The sequence below is a fragment of the Nematolebias whitei genome, chromosome 15 (genome assembly GCF_014905685.2).
Source record: "Nematolebias whitei isolate Nwh7 chromosome 15, NemWhi1, whole genome shotgun sequence".
Lineage (NCBI taxonomy): Eukaryota > Metazoa > Chordata > Actinopteri > Cyprinodontiformes > Rivulidae > Nematolebias > Nematolebias whitei.
This window is the reverse complement of record NC_056512.1, coordinates 10,120,616-10,142,598: the sequence shown is the minus strand read 5'-3', so window position 1 is coordinate 10,142,598 and position 21,983 is coordinate 10,120,616. Positions and strand designations below refer to the sequence as shown.

Below are 21,983 nucleotides of genomic sequence, written 5' to 3'. Positions count from 1 at the left end.
TTTTTGAATGGAGATACTGAAATAAATAAACTTTTTCATGATATTCCAATTTTATGACCAGCACCTGTATATGATCTGCATCAAGCAAAGACAAGATGCTGAGCTCCCCGAACCTGAAACCTTACTTTCTGCTTAGAGATCTTGTCTATGAACACCCCCAGACAAATCGAAGACCAGGGTCAGCCTTGGCAGAGTCTGACCAGCAGTGAGAAAGAGCATGACTTTGTGCTGAGGATGCAGAAACAGTTCCTGCTTTGGTTATCCAGGGAACAGGCATCTCTTACAAGTGACTCGGAACACCATACTCCTGAAGGACCCCCTACATAAAACCTCAAGAAAAATGGTCATAAACCTTCTCCAGATATGCAAAACCCATGTAGACTGAAAAATCAAACTCCCATCACCTCTTTAGCACCTCAACATGGGTAAAGAGCTTGTCCACTGTTCTAGAACCAGGACAAGGCCACACTGCTCTTCTTGAGTCCAAAGTTTGACAATCAATTGGAGCCTCCCTTCCAACACCTTAGAGTAAACTTTTCCAGGGAGGCTGAGGCTGAGAAGTGTAAATGGACTGTACTTATATAGCACCTTTCTATCTAATCAAGATACTCAAAGCGCTTTACATTACAATCTGTGCCTCATTTACCCATTCATACAGCACTCTACCAGATCTCTACAAAGCTAATTGAACAAATCATTCTAAGAGACTGATCAGAGCTTTAGATCACATTCATACACCGATGAGACACACATTGGAGGCAATGAGGGATTCAGTGTCTTGCCCATGGACACTTCGGCATGTGACTGCTGGTGGATTTGAACCCCCAACTCTTGCATTGGAAGACGACTACTCTAACCACTCAGCCACAGCCGCCCCTGTGTGATCCCTCAATAGCTGAAATTTATTCTACAGCCCCCCTTTGTAAAAATCGGTACCGCCATCCAGGTCCGCCACTTTGCAAGTGTTGTCCCAGTCCTGTATGTGACATTGAAGAGACATGTCAACCATGACAGTCACACAATACCCAGCGCATTTCAGGACAAATCTAATTTGAGACCTGGCACCCTCCCTCCAGGGACTTTTTAACTACCTTGTGGACCTCAGCAATAATAATCATCTCATCTTCCCTAATGTCTTAAGACTCTGCCTCCTCAAAGGTGGACCTTCCAGAATAAACAGATCCTTCAAATTCTCCTTCCATCATTTGACAATATCCCTAGCTCAATTCAACAGTTTCCCACTCAAACAAAGGCTGTCTGAGTTATCAAATGGTTTGCCAGAACGTCCTCAAGGCCAATCAAAAGATCTTCTCCATGGCCCCTTCGAATTCCTCCCATGCTCGAACCACAATGTACCTATCAGCTGCTTCAGGAGTCCTTCAAGTCAGCCAAACCCTAAAGGCCTTTTTCTTCAGCTTGATGGCATTAAAAGTTGTTGCACCAGAATTGCTCAATTTTATTTTATTTATTATTTTTTTAATTGTCTTTTCTGTTTTAGCAAGCAAGTTGGTACTTTTAGTTTTTAGCTATAAATACAGTAGCTTATTTTAGATATTTTTCTGCATGAGATAATAGTTTAGCTAATTTTATCTAATGTTTTGCTGATTTTAACTTTAGCAAATAGTTTACATAGATAGATACAGATGTGTTCATTTTAGCATCCGTTTTGCTACATTTAGCTTCCGTATTGTTAATTTAAGTCTTTGTTTTACTAATTTTGGCTTTAACGTCTGTTCTGATCATTTTTACTGCAGCTTTGCTATTATTGCCATCTGCTTTGCTATTTTTTGGTTACCGTTTTCCCTTTTTTAATTTTGGCGTCTGTTTTGCTATTTTGACACCATTCTGTTACTTGTATCATGTTTTACTAAATTAACTAGTTATTGCTTTTAATTTTTAGCTTGTGTTCTGATGCTTTTAGCTTTTTTTCTCATTTTAATGCATTCTGCTCATCATAGCTATTGATTTAATTATTTTATCCTATGTCTATTTTAGCTTATGTTCTGCTTTTGTAATTTTAACAACTGAATTTTAGCTTCTTCAGCAAATTTCAGCAGTCATTTAGCATTCATTATTCATACTAGATTTTTTTTTACAGATAACATAATTTATCTAGATCTAATTTTTTCAGTGTGTGTTCTCCCCGCAAAAAAATATAAAAATAAAATTTATAATACATCGATATAAAGAACTGTCTCATCACAAAGGTCTGTATGTTTGAGGAATAGTGTGTTTTGCTTTATTACCATGATCTTTGACATACTGGTCCCAAAAAGCTTTCTGGAAATAGAAGCAAGAAAAGATGACTCAGTGAGGTAGGTTCTTTCAGAGTCTGCTTTTTTTTCCAGATACAGTTTTGTGCAAAGACCTGAAATTACCCTCTTTTCTTTGTGCTTTTCTTCCAAAGAGACAGACTTGGCGATACTTTAAAATGTTTCTGATTGGGCGTTCTTTAGGCTTTCTTAAAGTCTGTCTTTGAATTTTGGCAGCTTTTTCACTCATGTTTAGTTCACTGCTTGATTATGTTTAGCTTTGTTGCCAAAATGCAAAGGTGGGCAATTATATTTTCCGCTGTGTGTGTATGTGTGTTTTCTTGCATGCATCAGCAAAATAGCTCAAGAATCATTGGACAAAATGTAATGAAACTTGCAGAAAGTAATCATTTTAAGTGTACGTCTACAACTGATAAACTTTTACAGTCAGCTTGAAGATGGCTGCAGCAACCAACTGACCTTAGAAAACACAAAATGTCTAATATTTAGTCAATCGTACACATAATGATAATGATCTGGTCTATTATGCCCATTAGGCATAGACCTGACACACAAGACACCATCATGTATTTCTCATTTTCTAATCTAATTAGTGAAATTAGTGAATGAGTGAAAACTATGATTTTTGAACAAATAAATTATGTAAAATAAAAAAAATAAAATAAAAAAAGAGAACTAAATATGGGTGCCTCGTCTGTCAGGTCTAGTAGAGTAGTTTAACATAAGTTTTGGGTCAGTGGGTCACATGACATGAAAATTGTTGTACAAAAATCACTGAATGATTTTTTTTGTTATGTAGCTTTGAAATTTTATAAAAGCTGATACATTCATTCAAAAGCAACCTTAAAGTTGCAGTATGTAACTTTTATAAAAATATATTTTTATAAGTTACATATGTTTTTTTACATATTTGTTAAAACTGTCACTATGAAAATAGACTTGGGGTCTTGGTCTCGACTGGGTCTCGGACCCCAAAAGTTTTGGTCTTGTCTTGGTCTCGGTACACTCTGGTCTTAGTCTTGGTATCGGGTTAGGTGGTCTTGACTACAACACAAAGATGACCTAGAGTGAAGAGGTCTCTGAACAAAACACTGGAAGCCATTTTGTTTAAAGATGGCTGCCACAGCTACCTCAGAAAACTCAAAATCGACTAACTCAGTCATTCTTTGAAATATTGACATGAAATTTGGTTTGGTCCTTGCTGAGAACAAGTTGCTATACATTCCTAATGAAAATTAAATATCCAAGATGGCTGCCTTAGCTAAGAGAGAGAAAATTTGATAACTCGGCTATTTTAAAATCTACTGAGATTAAATTTGGTGTGGTGGTAGCTGAAAGCGATGCACAACACACTTTTTTTTTTCCCCCTTGTCCTGTCTGGCATTGTGACACTTAGAATGATTGTCTGAGTGTCAAAGTGATGCCCAACAGATTTACTTTTACAGGCAGAGCATTATGGCTGGCCTTAATGCTCCACTTGATGTATAAATTAAATTTTATTAGAATATGCTTTGGGTTTGTTCCAGATGTAATGGACACGGGGACAAAAAACAAAGATAACAAAGCAGGAAAGTGAGAGAAGGGTTAAAATGTAAAGAAGGAGATAGGAATAGAGGAGAGAGAGAGGGATAAAGAGAACACAAATCAACATCAATGAAGTCTGCCTCTAGACCTGCGGAAAGAGAAAAAAAAAAACCCGACAAAACCGAGAAACCACAACAGCAAACAACTTGTATAATGATACTTATAACATCATTAGAAAGTATTTTATACAGTACATGGTAATACAAGATATATTTAGTGGCCACCACAACCCAACTGAGTGTGTATCTGATAAACACCTGAATCTAAACACCTGTGTGAGCATGCTTATCACTAGAAGTTTTCTCCATAAAAATGTTCAATAGTGGATGTGGGGACCCATAAACCCATCCCCACAGGACACGAAGGTAACACAGGGAAGACCGGAACCACAGACACACAGCGGTCCCCAAGCCCGAAACTCCAGGAGTCCCCAAACAGGGACACACGCACCCCCCAGAGAGAGAAGCAAAGGGAAGCCCCAGGCGATCCCCAGCAACCACAATGCAGAAACCCCAGGAGGCTGTAGCACACACAGGCCCTGCCGGCAACCCGCCCCTCCAGAGTGGATCCGGCCATGGACACCAAGCCCCGAGTCCTGAGGTCATACCACCCCCCAACAGAGGCCCGACAGAGCCAGGGCACCCAGGCCCCCGCAGGCAGCCACCAGGGCAGGCCCGCACACAGCCCACCACCCAGCCTCAGCTGCTGAGAGCCACCAATGCACCGGCGGCAGGGGGGCCCACCACCAGAGGGGAGCACGACACACCAAATGGGGGGCCAAAACTGATCCAAGAGAGGGGACCACCTAAAACCCAACCTGAGACATAAACAGGCACACAGGCGTCCATACGCCCCACCCACCCGACAGCGACCGCAAGCCGGCCCCAAGCCGGGGGCCAGAGCAGCAGGGAGCAGCAGCTGAGGAAGGCCGGCCCAGCACACCAATGCATCCCTACAGCCCCACACCACAGGCCCGGAGAGGCCCCGGCACGCCACCCATGCACTCCCCCACACACACAGCACCCCCCACCGTGAATGTCACATCAGGCATACCAGTCAGCACCCTGTTGAAGTGAAGCCACGCCCCTGACCACCACCACGCACTACCAATGACCACACACACACAACCACAGCCAACCCCCCGCCAGAACCCGGCAGCCACCCCAGCCAAAGGGCTGGCCATCGCAACCAGGAACCCTGATCAAAAGATCCAAACAATCCAGGGAGAACCGGCGCACCAGCCCCACCCCCAATCGCCCCCCCAAGGCCCAATACCCACCCACAGCCCAGACCCCAACCAGGTAGCCTAACCCCCCCTGCCCCCGACCCCAAATTTCAGATGGAGAATGAGGGTTTAAGAAAAGCTGGAAGACCCAACTCCTCCCTCCTCCCACTCAAATAAGATGTTGATGCATGTTGTTATATAGTGCGTTTAAAATGGGGGGATGAGGCGGCGACTGGCACAGATCCACCCCCTCCCCAGAGAGCAGGCAGTGCCCGTTCACCCTCCCAACCCTTGCCCAGAACCCTAAATGTCTACAAGCTGCATATGAGAGTGGGCACAGGTCCCGGAGGTGAGAATGATTACACATCCCACCCCCTATATGCCACCATGTGCCCACTCCAGACCCTATATATGCATGTGTCGTGAGAATGTTATATGCGAGAGTCTAGGTTTGATAAAATTGGGGCCCAGGTCTCCACGAACCACGGATATGGAGGATCCTCCCCGCAGCTCAGTAGTGCACCTGAACCCCAAGGCCCTGCTTGAGTGGTGGTGTGATGGAGTGGGTGGAGGAAGACGTCGGGATGGGGAGCCCACTCCAGACCCTATATATGCATGTGTCGTGAGAATGTTATATGCGAGAGTCTAGGTTTGATAAAATTGGGGCCCAGGTCTCCAAGAACCACGGAGATGGAGGATCCTCCCCGCAGCTCAGTAGTGCAACTGAACCCCAAGGCCCTGCTTGAGTGGTGGTGTGATGGAGTGGGTGGAGAAAGACGTCGGGATGGGGAGGAACAACTGAGGTGGCAATGCCCTCCCAGGTGGTCAGCTCCCCCACTGACCCCAATAGGCAACCCCCATTCTCTGAGATTCACCAGGGGAGGGAGGCTCCAGTGCATCCATCCAGGAGCAGGAGGCAGCCGCACCACCAGGGACCCAGGCCACGGACCGGCACATAGCCCCGAGGACCGACCAGAACACGGGCCAGTGACCCCCCACCCCACCCCCCGAGATCATCCAAACCCCTAACCCGTATCCCCAGCTCAACACCCAGCCCCCCAACCAAAGAAGCCACCAAACTCGGCCAGTGACAATCAGCAAGGAGTGCCCGAACAGCTGCAGACAGCGCACCATGACGACCGAGAGCGCACCCCCCACCCCCACAAAAGGACCGACATGTCCACCACAGCAACACCCACAATGAAAGGGCCCCATGCAAGGGAGGGCACATGCCTAACACGCCCAGACACCCCCGGGCCAGCAGTGCAGAGCCACCCAAGCAAAAGCCCCTCCACCCACAGCCCCCCATAGCCCAGACCCCCAGCCAAGCACCAGACCGCAGCCACAGCCAGGCAGGAAGACACCCAGGCTGAATCCACCCATCGCCCCCTCCCCCATCCCCCATGGCAGAGGCCCCAAAGCCCACCAGCGCACCAAGGGCCACCAGGCCAGGGCCACCAGGCCGGGGCCAGGCGCCGGCGCATGCCCAAGACCCCGACAACATACCCGCCAAAACCCGAAACCCCCGGATCAAGCCGGGACCCCAGCCCAGGAGCGACACTCCCCCAGAACCCCGAACCCGTGCCCATCCCAAACCCACCCAGGAGCAGCCAGGCTACCAGGCCAGTAACCTGTGCCTGCTGGCACAGACCGCCCAGAGGCAAGCCAGCAGAGGTCAACGCCCAGAACCACCAAAGCCACCTCCCCAGTTGAGCGCCATTGCCCCGGGCCCATGACCCCCCCCATGCCCCCAGCCCTGATACCCCCCCACACACACACATCAACAACGACGCCCCACGGGACGAAATCAAAGGGGTTTACCCACCTCCACTACGGGTTGGAGTCCAGAGAGATTGTTCTGATGTGGAGGTACAGACTGTCTCAAGGCTGATGTAATCCAACGAAAGGTCTTTATACTGTTTAATACTAAGAGTATTTTTATTTTTCCAATTCATGAGTATATCATGTATTTCTCATTTAAAAGCATTTTCTAATTAGTTATTGAGTGAAAACCATGATTTTTGAACAAATAAATTATATAAAATTGAAAAAAAAAAGAGAACTAAATATGGGTGCCTCGTCTGTCAGGTCTAGTAGAGTAGTTTAACATAAGTTCTATTTCGTATAAGCTTCGCCCTTTAAGGCTGTCGCTGATGGGTTATCCCGTGATGCGAAGCATTACACTGAAAAATTTAGTCCACACCCACCTGCTGTGTGGACCCCACCCGGTCCGTATAAATTACGTTAAGAGCGGGTAATCGGCTCCCATTTTTCTTCAGCGAGCTAATAGCACTGTCAGAAGAACGAAGAAGGAAAGTTGTGTAGATGACCAACTTTTGTTAAGAATGCTTGGCCCGTCACATCGACCTCCTGTCGTCCCGGTGAGCTCTCCTCCCCGAGGAGAAGCTGACGAGCAGTCTTGTTTCAAGGTAAGCGCTGAGGAGTATTTCTCAGTGACAGGTCGCTACACGCTGGACAACGCCATCTTGTAATTTTCCTCTTATCGCCGACCCCCGGAGCGAATCGGATGGTTCCTCCAGGACAGGCAGCGTCAGCAGAAGCCCCCCGCGGCTCATTCCGTCCTGGAGAGCATAGTGTCAGTGGAGGGGGGCTGAGCGAATGCTCACCTCATCCCACCTCGTTTCGCATTGGCAATCACACCGATCCCAGCCGAAGGCACCCTCTGGGGTTGCCCGCGTAACCCAGGAGGCGGCTGACATGAAGGGACCTTTTTTACGTCCCGTGCCTTTTCCCGCCAGTTCAGATGATCCGGCGGGAGGGTTCTTTTTCTAGGCTCCTTTTCTGGCTCACCGTACTGACCCCATCTGGCCTCGTTTTTCTCAACAGGGCGTCCTACAGGACGAGGCCACAGCCGGCTTTCCTGGTAGATTGGGGGCCCGGTCCTCACAGCCCGCGCCCATCACCAGAGCAGAGGGGTTTTCACCAAGCGGTTTTTCCCTCAGTGCCCCCTGGAGCCGAGCCTGACGGAGGCTTCATCGGAGCAAGATGTCCAGGTGGACTAGCGTCCCGCGCCTCCGGTTAGCGTAACCCAGACGGTGACACCGATCTTGGACTGAGCTCACTAGCATGCGTTCCAGACGGCCGCAGCGAACAACACGTTACGCTGTTGGCGTACATGTTCAGAGGCGGGAGGAGACAACGCTCCGTCTGCAGAGCAGCTGACGCCATCCCCAGTGCGCCTCTTTGCTGTCTGCCGGCCCGCATCGCAGCCGGAGGATGGAGTTTTTTCAGCGTTTCCCTGTGACCGCCAACAGATGGCGCTCTAGGACAACAAATGGCAGAGCAAATGACGGTTGTGGCAGAGAATGTGTGTAGGTGACACGAGTTTGGAGTAAAACATAATTTAATGATGAAAGTGTCCATTTTTAGCTAGTCTGTCAGCTCAGATGATCTGACAGTAGCTCTCTCTCACACCCTCCACACGAAATGAGCCGGTGGCAAGACGGTTCTACGGCCGTCTCGCTGAGCTTCAGCCCGTCCGGCCCTCTTCATCCCGGCAACAGAGTGTCCAACGTTTTTCCCAGAGACCCCCAGCAGACGGCGCCCTGGGCCAACGAATCCCAGAGCTCATGGGGGAAAAGATTCAGAATGATGGTCTGCGGAGGGTGTGTGTAAATATGACACAAATGTTGAATAAAACATCATTCAATGATCAAGTGTCTGTTTCTAGCCAGTCTGTAAGCTCGGACGGACTCACGGCGGCTGCGCACACACCGTCCACACATAACGAGACGGTGTCTTTAATAAGGGCTTTTTAAACTCACCGTTGCTCCAAGACATGATGAGACGCTCACACGTCACAATGGTAAGCGAAATAACTAACTGTCAACCCGAGCTGCACGATCCTCACCCAAGCGGTGTCAAACGCGCACTCACGCAACACAAACAGCCACCAAAGAGCGTTGCAACACGCGTTTTCATCGCAGTGGCGTCAAACGCGCGGCCCCACGGCGTCATCAGCTGTCACGCTTCGCCTCAGCACACACCGGCCCACCTAGACATGAAGGTTGGTCCACGGTCCGAACGCAGCACACGGGCACGTTCAGAGCCCTTTTCATGGAAGCCTCGCCTTGGGTCATGCGGAAAACATTCCCACGACACATGACGGCGGTCGAGGCGGTGGACTGGATGACATCCGTACAAAACATGATGCATCACTTAAACGCACGTCCACTCCACGAACGTTACGCAGAGTGGCTAAAAACATGCTCGTCAGATAGATGGATGTTATGGATGTTATGATTGGATGGGTGTTATGCAAAGGTTACACGTTACAATTTGCAGCCCGACCCCCTCCGTTTGGAGGAATTTTAGAGACGGTCATGTCATCACCAGACCAAATCTCATCCCTAAATGCAGAAGTCCAATAGCTTCTGATAAAAGAAGTAATCTCCACAGTTCCCAACGGAGAGAAAAACACAGGGTTTTACTCACGTTACTTCCTGGTTCCCAAACGGACCGGAGGAACAAGACCCATTTTGTATCTGTCAGCTTTCAACAAGGTGATCATGGACAGACCGTTTCACATGTTGACAACCAGCCAGCTGTTGGACAACATCCAGATAAACGACTGGTTTGTTTTCCGTCGACCTGAAAGATGCTTATTTTCACATACCAATCATCCCAAAACAGAAAATTCCTGCGTTTCTCCTTTCAAGGGATGAAGTATCAGTACAACAGGCTGCCGTTCGGTTATTCCCTCGTGCCTCATACGTTCTCAAAGTGTGTAGAGACAGCCCTGCATCCGTTACAGAGCAGGGATGAGAGTTTTGTTTTACCTGGATGACCTGCTGCTGCTGTCACGCTCCAGACAGGAAGCAGTGATGCAGGCTCAGGAGTTGACATCACACCTGTTAAATCTGGGCTTCACCATAAATTGGAAGAAAAGCTCAATTTTCCCGGCCCAGACAATTGTTTATCTGGGAGTGGAGCTAAACTCAACCACCATGAGGGCTCGTTTATCACAAATGAGAATCGACACTTTAAAAGACCAGCTCCGTCACGTAAGACCTGGCAGAGTGGTAACAGCTGTTTTCTATCATGAAGCTGTTAGGAATGATGTCATCAGCTCACACAGTTGTCCCGCTGGGTCTATTACACATGAGACGCCTCCAGAGGTGGTTTGCGCGTCTGCGTGTGGATCCAGTAAAACAAAGAGAAGGATGATCACTGTTCCTCCCTCCATGAGGGCAGACCTCCGACACTGGGGAAACACCCTGGTTCTGTCGGAGGGAGCCCCCGTCAGCAGACCCACGTCACACGTACCAGTCTTCATGGACGCGTCGCTGTCAGGCTGGGGTGGGGACATGCCTATCTCAAGCAGTAGGGGCGCTGTGGCCCCATCACACATCTGCCCACATAAATGTTTTGGAGTGTCACATGGTGCTGAACGTGATTCAACACTTTGCTCCTGTGCTGCAGAATCAACACGTTTTGAATCACACAGACAACAAGGTGACTGCTGCTTACATAAACTGGCAGGGGTGTGTACGCTCAGCCCAGATGTTACACATTGCACGAAAGCTACTGTGTTGGGCTCACCAAAATCTGCTCTCCATCAGAGCAGTTTAAATACCCGGTGTTCTGAACAAAGGGGCAGATGTGATGTCCAGGGGCGGTCCACATCACGGGGACTGGACTCTCCACCCAGACCTGATGACTCAGACATGGCAAAAATTTGGCAAAGCAGCCGTGGACCTATTTGCGACACGAGAAAACGCTCAGTGTCAACTATGGTTTTCTCTGAGCCCGCGAGACGAACCACCGCTGGGGGTGGATGCGTTTGCCCACAGCCCATGGCCCAAAACGTTTCTGTACGCATTTCCTCCACCTCCTCTGATTTTACAGTTCCTGAACCGAGTTCAGGAGGAGGGATTGACAGCTCTCCTGGTGGCCCCCAAGCGCGTGAACGCACCATGGTTCCCAGTCCTGCAAGGCCTGCTGTCGGGGCTCCTGTGGAAACTGCCATGGAGGGAGGATGCTCTCCTCCAGGCAGGAGGAGCGATCAGGAGTTACGCAGAAATAGGACAGCACCTGTGGGTCTGGCCGCTGAGCGGATCTGCTTAGAGAGGATGGGTCTCCCACAGGATGTAGTGCGCACAATCCAGAATTCACGTGCTGCATCTACCACAGTGCTGTACACATCAAAGTGGATAGTTTTTCAGCGCTGGTGTACAGAGAAAGGTGTAGAGGCCACCTCATGTCCACTAGGTGGCATGCTGTCCTTTCTACAACAACTGATGGCCAGAAATTTGGTGTCCAGCACGATTAAAACGTACGCAGCAGTCATCTCTTCCTGCCACGAAGGGTTCGGAGACAGAACAGCCTTTAATCATCCGCTGATGAAGCGTTTTCTAAAAGGTGTACAGAGACACAGGCCTGTTTCACCCGCTTGTTCCACAGTGGGTTTTAACGCTGGTCCTGCGAGCCCTGATCAAAGCTCCATTTGAGCCTCTGGATCAGGTCCCAATTAAATTCTTGTCTCTTAAAACAGCCCTGCTGCTGGCTTTAACATCCGCTAAGAGCGTGAGTGATTATCTGCCCTCTCTGTCACGCCGTCATGTCTCAGAATTCAGGCTGACGGCAGCTCAGCTGATTTAAGACCAAACCCAGCTTTTATGCCTAAAAACATCACAAGCTCTTTTAAATCAAGAGCGATATCGTTGGAGGGGTTTTTCTCCCCCACCCCACCCCACAGATCAGAAGAAGCATTTTTCCATCTTCTCTGTCCGGTGCCGGCGTTGACGTGTTACATAGCGCACACAGCTGTAATGCGTCAAATTCAACATTTGTTTGTGCATTATAGAGATGCATCTGTAGGTCGCCCGTTATCCACCCAGCGCTTGTCACACTGGCTGTGTGAGGCCTTTTCTGAAGCCTACAGAGCTTCAGATTTAGAGCCTCCTGTCAACCTCAGGGCACACTTGATCAGGGTTGTTGCGTCTTCGACTGCTTTGCATAATGGTATGACAATGCAGGATATTTGCACTGCGGCCGCGTGGTCAACAACCTGGTAATTTATTCACTTTTATCTACGTGATGTGACGGCCCGTTCCATGACACATTCTGTCCTTAGTGTTTTACAGAATGAATATTGTTATTTCATGGAACTCCGTTTAACTCACATCTGTCTGCATGCATTACAGTGTGAGATGTTGGTATCAGTCACAAGTTGTGATTGTTATTTTGGTTCTATTGTCACTAATCAGTTCATGATTATTGTTACCAATCAGTTCATTTGATTAATAATCAGTTCTCCTGTTATTATTAATCTGTTCATACTGTTCAGCCGTAACCGGTTGGTTCATGACTCTTTTCAGCTTATTTTCCCTCCCCGTTTAATTTTTTCCGGGGCGTTCATGCATTCAGAACGCATAGTTACACAACATGCGTCTGTGCATGGCACACATAATTATGCAATGCGTAATTACGCACATGGAGAGCTGAGTGACAAGACGTTTTTTGGACAAGCTTCTGCTTCATACGGTGTTCGAATGGACACAGTGAGGCGAGGACCACATCTGCTTCGCCCTTAACCCATCAGCGACAGCCTTAAAGGGTGAAGCTTACATGAAATAGAACGTTGGTTACATACTGTAACCCCAGATTCTATGAGTATAAGCGTAGCCCTTTAAGCGTCGGGCCTCACTGGCTCCTAAATGGCTGAAGAAAAGTTATTTGGGAGCCGATTACCCGCTCTTAACGTAATTTATACGGACCGGGTGGGGCCCACACAGCAGGTGGGCGTGGACTAAATTTTTCAGTGTAATGCTTCGCATAATGGGATAACCCATCAGCGACAGCCTTAAAGGGCTACGCTTATACTCATAGAATCTGGGGTTACAGTACGTAACCAACGTTTTGTGTCAGTGGGTCACATGACATGAAAATTATTGTGCAAAAACCACTGCATGTTTTTTTTTCTTATGTAGCTTTGAAATTTTATAAAAGCTGATACATTCATTCAATAGCAAACAAAGTTGCAGTATGTAACTTTAAAAATATATATTTTTATAAGTTACATATGTTTTTTACATATTTGTTAAAACTGTCACTATGAACATAGACTTGGGTCTTGGTCTCGACTGGGTCTCGGACCCCAAAAGTCTTGGTCTTGTCTTGGTCTCGGTACACTCTGGTCTTGGTCTTGGTATCGGGTTAGGTGGTCTTGACTACAACACAAAGATGACCTAGAGTGAAGAGGTCTCTGAACAAAACACTGGAAGCCATTTTGTTTAAAGATGGCTGCCACAGCTACCGCAGAAAACTGAAAATCGACTATAACTCAGTCATTCTTTGAGATATTGACATGAAATTTGGTTTGGTCCTTGCTGAGAACGAGTTGCTATACATTCCTAATGAAAATTAAATATCCAAGATGGCTGCCTTAGCTAAGAGAGAGAAAATTTGATAACTCAGCTATTTTAAAATCTACTGAGATTAAATTTGGTGTGGTGGTAGCTGAAAGCGATGCACAACACACTCTGAATTCAGATCTAAAAATTCAAGATGGCCACCAAAGCTAATTTCAAATGGATATAACCCAAAGGTTTTTAGAGGTATTCAGCTGAAATTTGGTGTGTTGATAGGTGAGAATGATCCCTAAAACTGGTTGCAAATCAAATAGACCTGAACTAAAAAGAAAATAATATAAATATGTCATTTTTAGAGATATTAAGCTGAAATTTGATTTACCAGTAGTTGAAAGCAAACCCCAACATGTAGTACTTTCAAATCAAAATGTTTAAAATGGCCGCCACGTGGCAGTCCCCATCAATGTTTCTCCAGGAACTTTCTAGTAATCAATGTAAAATTTCATTACAATTCCAGGTTTTTAGGCAACAAAATGGAATTTCAAAGAGGGGAATGTTTATTTATTTTTTATTATTATTCATTATGGGTTTTATAGTGAGAGTGAAATAAAATGATTTGTTTGCATTAAAATATGCCTTTTTAATAAACACAAGTTTATATACTGTAAGAGTAAAGGCACTGCAGAAAAACAGTTCAGGAGATTTTTGTTTAATGTTTTTGTTTTAACTGAAATTATTAATTATGATTTATTTAATTATAAAATAACATTAATGAAATAAATAAAACATTCTTAAAATTGTCAGGGTCTGGGACTGGACTAAAGATGAAAGAAAAAGAAGTCTACTTAAACTCCAAAGACAAACTTTGAAAGTCCTTCAGAATGTTGGGAGAACTGCTGATCAAGAACAATATTAAATCCTTTATGGAAAGTCTGCAAGTTTGAGCAAATCATGTAAATTTTCTGTACTTGGAACAGGCAAATCCATCAGAGTAAAAATGTATCTGAGCCTCATTACCGTCGCAGCGTCATCCTCAAAACACTCCCTGGCCTCCTCGTAGTTGCACAGCTCATCGTAGCACTCCCTCTGCAGGTCGTCCTTCACCACCAGCTCAAAGTCCCAGTTGTTTGCAAGCAGAGAGCGGGACAGGAAGGACACTGCTGACTGCTCGTCCAGCAACACCAGCTTACCTGCATGGTACAAATCAGTGAGTGAAACCAGTTACACAACCTGGAACCCACGGGTGAAAACGTTTGCATTAAGGGGGAAATTATTTTGAAAGAACGTTTGAGTTTGTGTATGACTTTAGTAACATCCATCCATCCATACATACAGGTCCTTCTCAAAAAATTAGCATATTGTGATAAAGGTAATTATTTTCCATAATGTAATGATAAAAATGAAACTTTCATATATTTCAGATTCATTGCACACCAACTGAAATATTTCAGGTCTTTAATTGTTTTAATATTGATGATTATGGCATACAGCTCATGAAAACCCAAAATGCCTGTCTCAAAAAATTAGCATATCATGAAAAGGTTCTCTAAACAAGCTATTAACCTAACCATCTGAATCAACGACGTAACTCCTGCAAAAGATTCCTGAGGCTTTTAAAAACTCCCAGCCTTGTTCATTACTCAAAACCGCAGTCATGGGTAAGACTGCCGACCTGACTGCTGTCCAGAAGGCCATCATTGACACCCTCAAGCAAGAGGGTAAGACACAGAAAGAAATTGCTGAACGAACAGGCTGTTCCCAGAGTGCTGTATCAAGGCACCTCAGTGGGAAGTCTGTGGGAAGGGAAAAGTGTGGCAGAAAACGCTGCACAACGAGAAGAGGTGACCGGACCCTGAGGAGGATTGTGGAGAAGGGCCGATTCCAGACCTTGGGGGACCTGCGGAAGCAGTGGACTGAGTCTGGAGTAGAAACATCCAGAGCCACCGTGCACATACGTGTGCAGGAAATGGGCTACAGGTGCTGCATTCCCCAGGTCAAGACACTTTTGAACCAGAAACAGCGGCAGAAGCGCCTGACCTGGGCTACAGAGAAGCAGCACTGGACTGTTGCTCAGTGGTCCAAAGTACTTTTTTCGGATGAAAGCAAATTTTGCATGTCATTCGGAAATCAAGGTGCCAGAGTCTGGAGGAAGACTGGGGAGAAGGAAATGTCAAAATGCCAGAAGTCCAGTGTGAAGCACCCACAGTCAGTGATGATCTGGGGTGCCATGTCATCTGCTGGTGTTGGTCCACTGTGTTTTATCAAGGGCAGGGTCAATGCAGCTAGATATCAGGAGATTTTGGAGCACTTCATGCTTCCATCTGCTGAAAAGCTTTATGGAGATGAAGATTTCATTTTTCAGCACGACCTGGCACCTGCTCACAGTGCCAAAACCACTGGTAAATGGTTTACTGACCATGGTATTACTGTGCTCAATTGGCCTGCCAACTCTCCTGACCTGAACCCCATAGAGAACCTGTGGGATATTGTGAAGAGAAAGTTGAGAGACGCAAGACCCAACACTCTGGATGAGCTTAAGGCCGCTATCGAAGCATCCTGGGCCTCCATAACACCTCAGCAGTGCCACAGGCTGATTGCCTCCATGCCACGCCGCATTGAAGCAGTCATTCATGCAAAAGGATTCCCGACCAAGTATTGAGTGCATAACTGAACATGATTATTTGAAGGTTGGTGTTTTTTGTATTAAAAACACTTGTCTTTCATTGGTGGGATGAAATATGCTAATTTCTTGGGACAGGCATTTTGGGTTTTCATGAGCTGTATGCCATAATCATCAGTATTAAAACAATTAAAGACCTGAAATATTTCAGTTGGTGTGCAATGAATCTGAAATATATGAAAGTTTAATTTTTATCATTACATTATGGAAAATAATGACCTTTATCACAATATGCTAATTTTTTGAGAAGGACCTGTACATACATACATCCATACATCAACTTGCTGTAACAATGCTGTAACCAAATTTAAACATTCTCTTCCATCAATGTTTTCCTCTGTCTTGGAGTAATGCATCAGAGAACAATGACTTAGATCATCTAGTTGATCATCTTATAACTTCAATGCAAACTTCACTTGATAAAATTGCTCCACTGAAAAAGAAAGTAATCAATCAGAGGAAACTGACTCCTTGGTTCAAATCTGAGTTACGTACTTTAAAGCAGGCTTCTAGAAACCAGGAGAGAAAATGGCATTCTACTAATGTTGAAGAATTTTATTTAATTTGGAAAGATAGTCTGCTAACATATAAAAAAGCTCTCCATAAAGCTAGAACTTTATATTAATCATCTTTAATAGATGAGAATAAAAATAACCCTAGGTTTCTGTTTAGTACTATTGCTAGACTAATTAAAAGCCCCATTTCTGTTGAACCATGTATCCCTACAACTATAAGTAGTGATGACTTCATGAGATTCTTTATAAATAAAATTATTTCAATTAGAGAGAAAATTCAAACCATCCTTCCTTCTATTATCTCTAGTCCCCTGTCAAATGAGGCAACTTTAAAATTTTCACTAGAGCCTGATTTATGTTTGGACAGTTTTTGTCCTGTTGAGCTCTCTGAATTGTCAAAAATAATAACCTCAGCCAAACCATCCACATGTCTGCTAGATCCCATCCCAACCAGACTGTTTAAAGAGGTATTTCCCCTAATTAATGCCCACATATTGGATCTACTTAATTTGTCTTTAATGGATGGTTATGTACCCCAGAGCTTTAAGGTTGCTGTAATTAAACCTTTACTTAAGAAGTCTGATCTTGATTCAGAAATTCTGGCCAACTATAGACCTATATCTAACCTAACTTTCATCTAAAAAATTCTAGAGAAAATAGTTGCAGGTCAGTTGCGTGAACATCTACAAAGAAATAATCTGTTTGAAGAGTTTCAGTCAGGGTTTAGAGCTTATTATAGCACAGAAACAGCTTAGTAAAAGTAACTAATGATATAATATTCTCATGGCCTCAGACAATGGACTTGTGTCTATACTGGTCCTGTTAGACCTCAGTGCTGCATTTGATACGGTTGATCACAAAATTTTACTACAGAGGCTTGAATATGATATTGGGATTACAGGAACAGCTCTAAAATGGTTTAAATCATATCTATCTGATAGATTCCAGTTTGTAAATGTAAATAATAAATCTTCTTTTTACACCAAAGGTAGTCAAAGGTAGGCTCAATGCTTGGGCCAATTGTCAGGATTTTGTGGACAGGAACGAACCCAAAAGTGCAGACAGGACTCAACTCGGCAGATTACAAAAATAAGTATTTATTGGAGGAGGGTATTTATAAAATAACACGCTGACGAGGCAGCAAAACTTACGTGGTGACAGAAGGCTCAGAGGGAAACTCAGGGAGGACTCAGGAGAGCTCAGGGGAGACGCAGGAGAACGCAGGAGGACGCAGGAGAACGCAGAGACCCAACGAATACGACCCGACGAGGAACAACACAGAACAGACAGCTTTTATACAAGGACAAGACAAGACGTGATTACAACAGCTGTGACGAGACAAAGGTGGCACCAATTAAACTGATGAGGAAACACTAGGGAAACAGACACAAACAGAAACAGCAAATGGTACCATCCTTACACCAATACTCTTTACTTTACATATGCTTCCATTAGGTAAAGTTATTAAACAGCATGGGATAAATTTTCATTGTTATGCTGATAACACACAATTATATTTGTCCATTAAACCCAATTAATCCAATCAGCTACTTAGACTACAAGCATGTCTTAAAGACATAAAAACCTGGATGACCCTTAATTTTCTCCTGTTGAACACAGACAAGACTGAGATTTTGGTTTTTGGACCTGAGCACCTTAGGAATGAATTTTTCAGTCTTTCTCCCTCCTTAGATGGCATTAATCTGTCCTCCAGCTCTAATGTTAAACATCTTGGTGTTATTTTTGATCAGGACATGTCTTTTATCCCCCACATTAAAAACGTTACTAGAACTACCTTTTTCCATCTGCGTAATATCACTAAAATTAGAAATATCTTATCTAAAAATTATGCAGAAAAACTGGTTCATGCATTTGTCACATCTAGACTAGACTATTGCAATGGTTTATTATCTGGATGTCCAAATATGTCTTTAAAACGTGTTCAGTTGATCCAAAAGGCTGCTGCCAGAGTCTTAACCGGAGTTAGTAGGAGAGATCATATTTCTCCAGTTTTAGCTTCTCTCCATTGGCTCCCTGTCAAATCCAGAATAGAATTCAAAATCTTACTTCTAACCTACAAAGCTCTCAACTACCTGGCTCCATCTTATATTACAGATCTTATTGTTCCATATTTTCCTAACAGACCACTTTGCTCTCAGACTGCAGGTTTACTTGTGGTTCCTAGAATTTACAAAAACAAAATGGGATGCAGATCTTCAGTTATCAGGCTCGAGAGGAGCCGGACAGAGATTGGAAGTTGGTTCCACAAGAGAGTTGTGGAACCAACTTCCAATCTCTGTCCGTGAGGCTGACACATTATCCAGTTTTAAAACTAGGCTTAAGACTTTCCTTTTTGCTAAATCCTATAGTTAGGGTCGGCTTGGGTTTCCTGAGCTGTCCCTTAGCTATGCTGCTACAGGCTTAGACTGCTGGAGGACAAACTGACCACAATTTTCACTCTGCTACTGTCTTTACTTAATCTGCTCAACCTGTTTTGTATATGTAATTATTTGTTCTATCCTTAAAATGTGTTTTTGTCTTTCAGATACACCTGGACCTATTCCTGAACCTACCATTCTGTGTTTGTCTGTCTCTCCTTCCTGTCCTCTCAACCAGCCGGTCAAAGCAGATGGCCGCTTGTCCTGAGCCTGGTTCTGCTGGAGGTTTCTTCCATTTAAAAGGGAGTTTTTCCTTTCCACTGTTGCCACTGTGCTTGCTCAGGATGGGAGACTGCAACGAAGCCAAGATTCAACTTGTCTGCTGGATTCCTTAGATAGAGAACTACTAATTGGCTTTTATGTATGTGAATGTTCCTGTAAAGTGCCCTGAGACAACTTTGTTGTGATTGGGCGCTATATAAATAAACTGAATTGAATTGAAATGAACTTTGCCCATTTCTTCTTTTTCGGGTCCTGGGGGTCACTGGTGCCCATGTCCAGCTATCACTGTGCAAGAGCACTTCACCACTTGCCCTTGACGAAGGCAGATGTTCTTCCCTTGCCTCCCTCCTCTGCTTTGATGTTTGCTCTGTCTGTGAATCTGCTTCAGAGCCTCTCTTTACACATCATCTTATGGATCTGGTCAGCTGGCCTCTCAACGTCATTGATAAAATGTTCTCGAAGAGAAGAGAGGCTACAGGTGAACCTGCTTGCCCTGACGGGACGTACGCAGCTAGACTAGAGTGTCATGGACTCAAATGGAAGATGATGTGCCTATCTGTGTTGCCCATCGGGGACTTCGAAGACGCATACATAATTGGATTTATGATATCAGGTTTTCTGCTTTTTGGAATCAACTGGCTCCTGGTTTATTAACAAATTAGGAATACGTCAGACCACATAATTTGGATCATTGTGAGTACCAGCAAAAAAGATTGAAGACAGATGTAAATCAGTAAAGTTTGCCTGTCCCCAAAACAAATGTTGTTTATCTGAATTTGGCTCCCCCGCCTGGACTTGGACAGGCCACCTTATCTCAAATCGTCTGGAGGTTCTGTAAGTCACCATGCTCTGCACCCCCACCCCCCACCCCCACCGAGGCTGTCTGTGGATACCTATCAGAGCGAACCGGCTGAATAAACATTGTGTCATCTTATCAGGACTACTACGGACCCTTTGGGAGTGTTCATGGTCAACCTCCCTCGAGAGTGTCTGTGGACTTCTTATCAGAGCGAGCTGGCTGAAGAAACCTTGGATCATTCTTATTCAGGACTACTACAGAACCTCTGGCAGTGATCATGGACAATCTCACAGCCTTTGCCACCTCCCCTCCCCCTGCAGAATGTCTGTGTCAGTACTGTTGCTTTATATGCGGGGTCCTTTTTTTTCTATTTCTAGCACTCTGCCTCAGCCAGGGCTTTCTGCCAGTTTAGAATTTTTTTTGCCTCCTCACCCTGTTGTCACTTTTCTCTACTTTTTTGTCTGTCTGAACAGGTCGCACTTGTAATAATAATAATAATAATAATAATAATAATAATAATCATTTTATTTAAAAAGCGCCTTTCAGGACACCCAAGGACACTTTACAGTAAGAAACATATCAGAAAGATTGTGTAAAAACAAACAACAAGCACAGTGCAAAGATCAACAGGAATAAATTGAAATATGGTATGATATGGTATAAAGTTTATTCATTTTTAAAAAAGTACAAAACAATTCCATAACCATATAAAAAAAAGATACAAAAGATTTAAAATGAAAGGCAGTAGAAAGAAGAAAAAATCTTATTATATCTGCCCCTTTTTTAAAACAATTATTTTAATCATAATAATTTTCAAGTAACAGAACAAAATGAATAAATAAATATAAAATACATAAAGAATATAAAATACATACAAAATATAAAATACATAAATAATATAAAATACATACAGAATGTAAAATATATAAAGAATATAAAATACATGCAGCAAAGTTAAGGATAAGCAAGTCTAAAGAGATTTGTTTTCAGAGCAGTCTTGAATAGAGAAAGAGAAGTGGTGTTTCCTAAGTCAGGGGGTAGAGAGTTCCAGAGATGAGGGGCAGAGCAGGTGAAGGCCCTACTCCCCATGGTGGAGAGGCGGGCAGAGGGTACATGGTAGTGTAGTGAAGAGGAGGATCTGAGAGAGCAAGAGGGGATGGAGATGTGTAGGAGGTCAGATAGGTAAGGAGGGGCAAGGTTGTGGATAGCTTTAAAAGTGAGAAGAAGAATTTTGAAAACGATGCGTGATTTAACCAGGAGCCAGTGGAGCTGCTGCAGGACAGGAGTGATGTGATTGTAAGAGGAGGTTTGAATTATGACATGGGCAGCTGAGTTCTGGACCAATTGCAGCTTCTGGAGAGATTTGTTGGGGAGGCCATAAAGAAAGGAGTTGCAGTAGTCAATCCGAGAAGTCACAAGACTGTGCACAAGGATGGCTGTGGAACGGGGTGTGAGAGAAGGGCAGAGACGGTTAATATTTCGGAGATGAAAATAGGCAGACCGAGTAACATTGTTGATGTGTGAAGTGAAGGAGAGAGTGGTGTCGAGGATGGCACCAAGACTCTTGACCTGAGGCGAGGGGGATAGTGGAGAGTTGTTAAGTTGTAAATGAGTCCCAGAGGCTCAATGTGATTAATCTGTCTAAATAAAGTTTGAATGAATGAATGGTACCCATATCCAGCAATCACTGAGCAAGAGGCGGGGGACACCCTGGACAGGTCTCCAGTCCATCACAGGGACACATAGAGACAAACAACATTCACTCTCTCTCTCACCTAGAGACAATTCAGAGTTACCAATCAGTCTAACATGCATGTTTTTGTTCTGTGGGAGGAAACCGGATTACCAGGATGGATGAAGATATACCTGTAGGTATATGTGTGTGTGTGTGTGTGTGTGTGTGTGTGTGTGTGT

General features: G+C 44.8%; 1 protein-coding gene across 1 annotated transcript in view; it reads right to left on the bottom strand.

The window, feature by feature from the left end:
* Positions 1-21,983, bottom strand: part of prrg2 (proline rich Gla (G-carboxyglutamic acid) 2) — a 90,584-nt gene that overhangs the window by 48,553 nt on the left and 20,048 nt on the right. Inside the window, exons 3-4 of the mRNA XM_037688798.1 lie at positions 14,433-14,605; positions 2,247-2,280 (exon numbers count right to left, since the gene is read on the bottom strand). Coding sequence (XP_037544726.1) covers positions 2,247-2,280; positions 14,433-14,605 — 207 coding nt within the window. The remainder of the gene's footprint in view (positions 1-2,246; positions 2,281-14,432; positions 14,606-21,983) is intronic.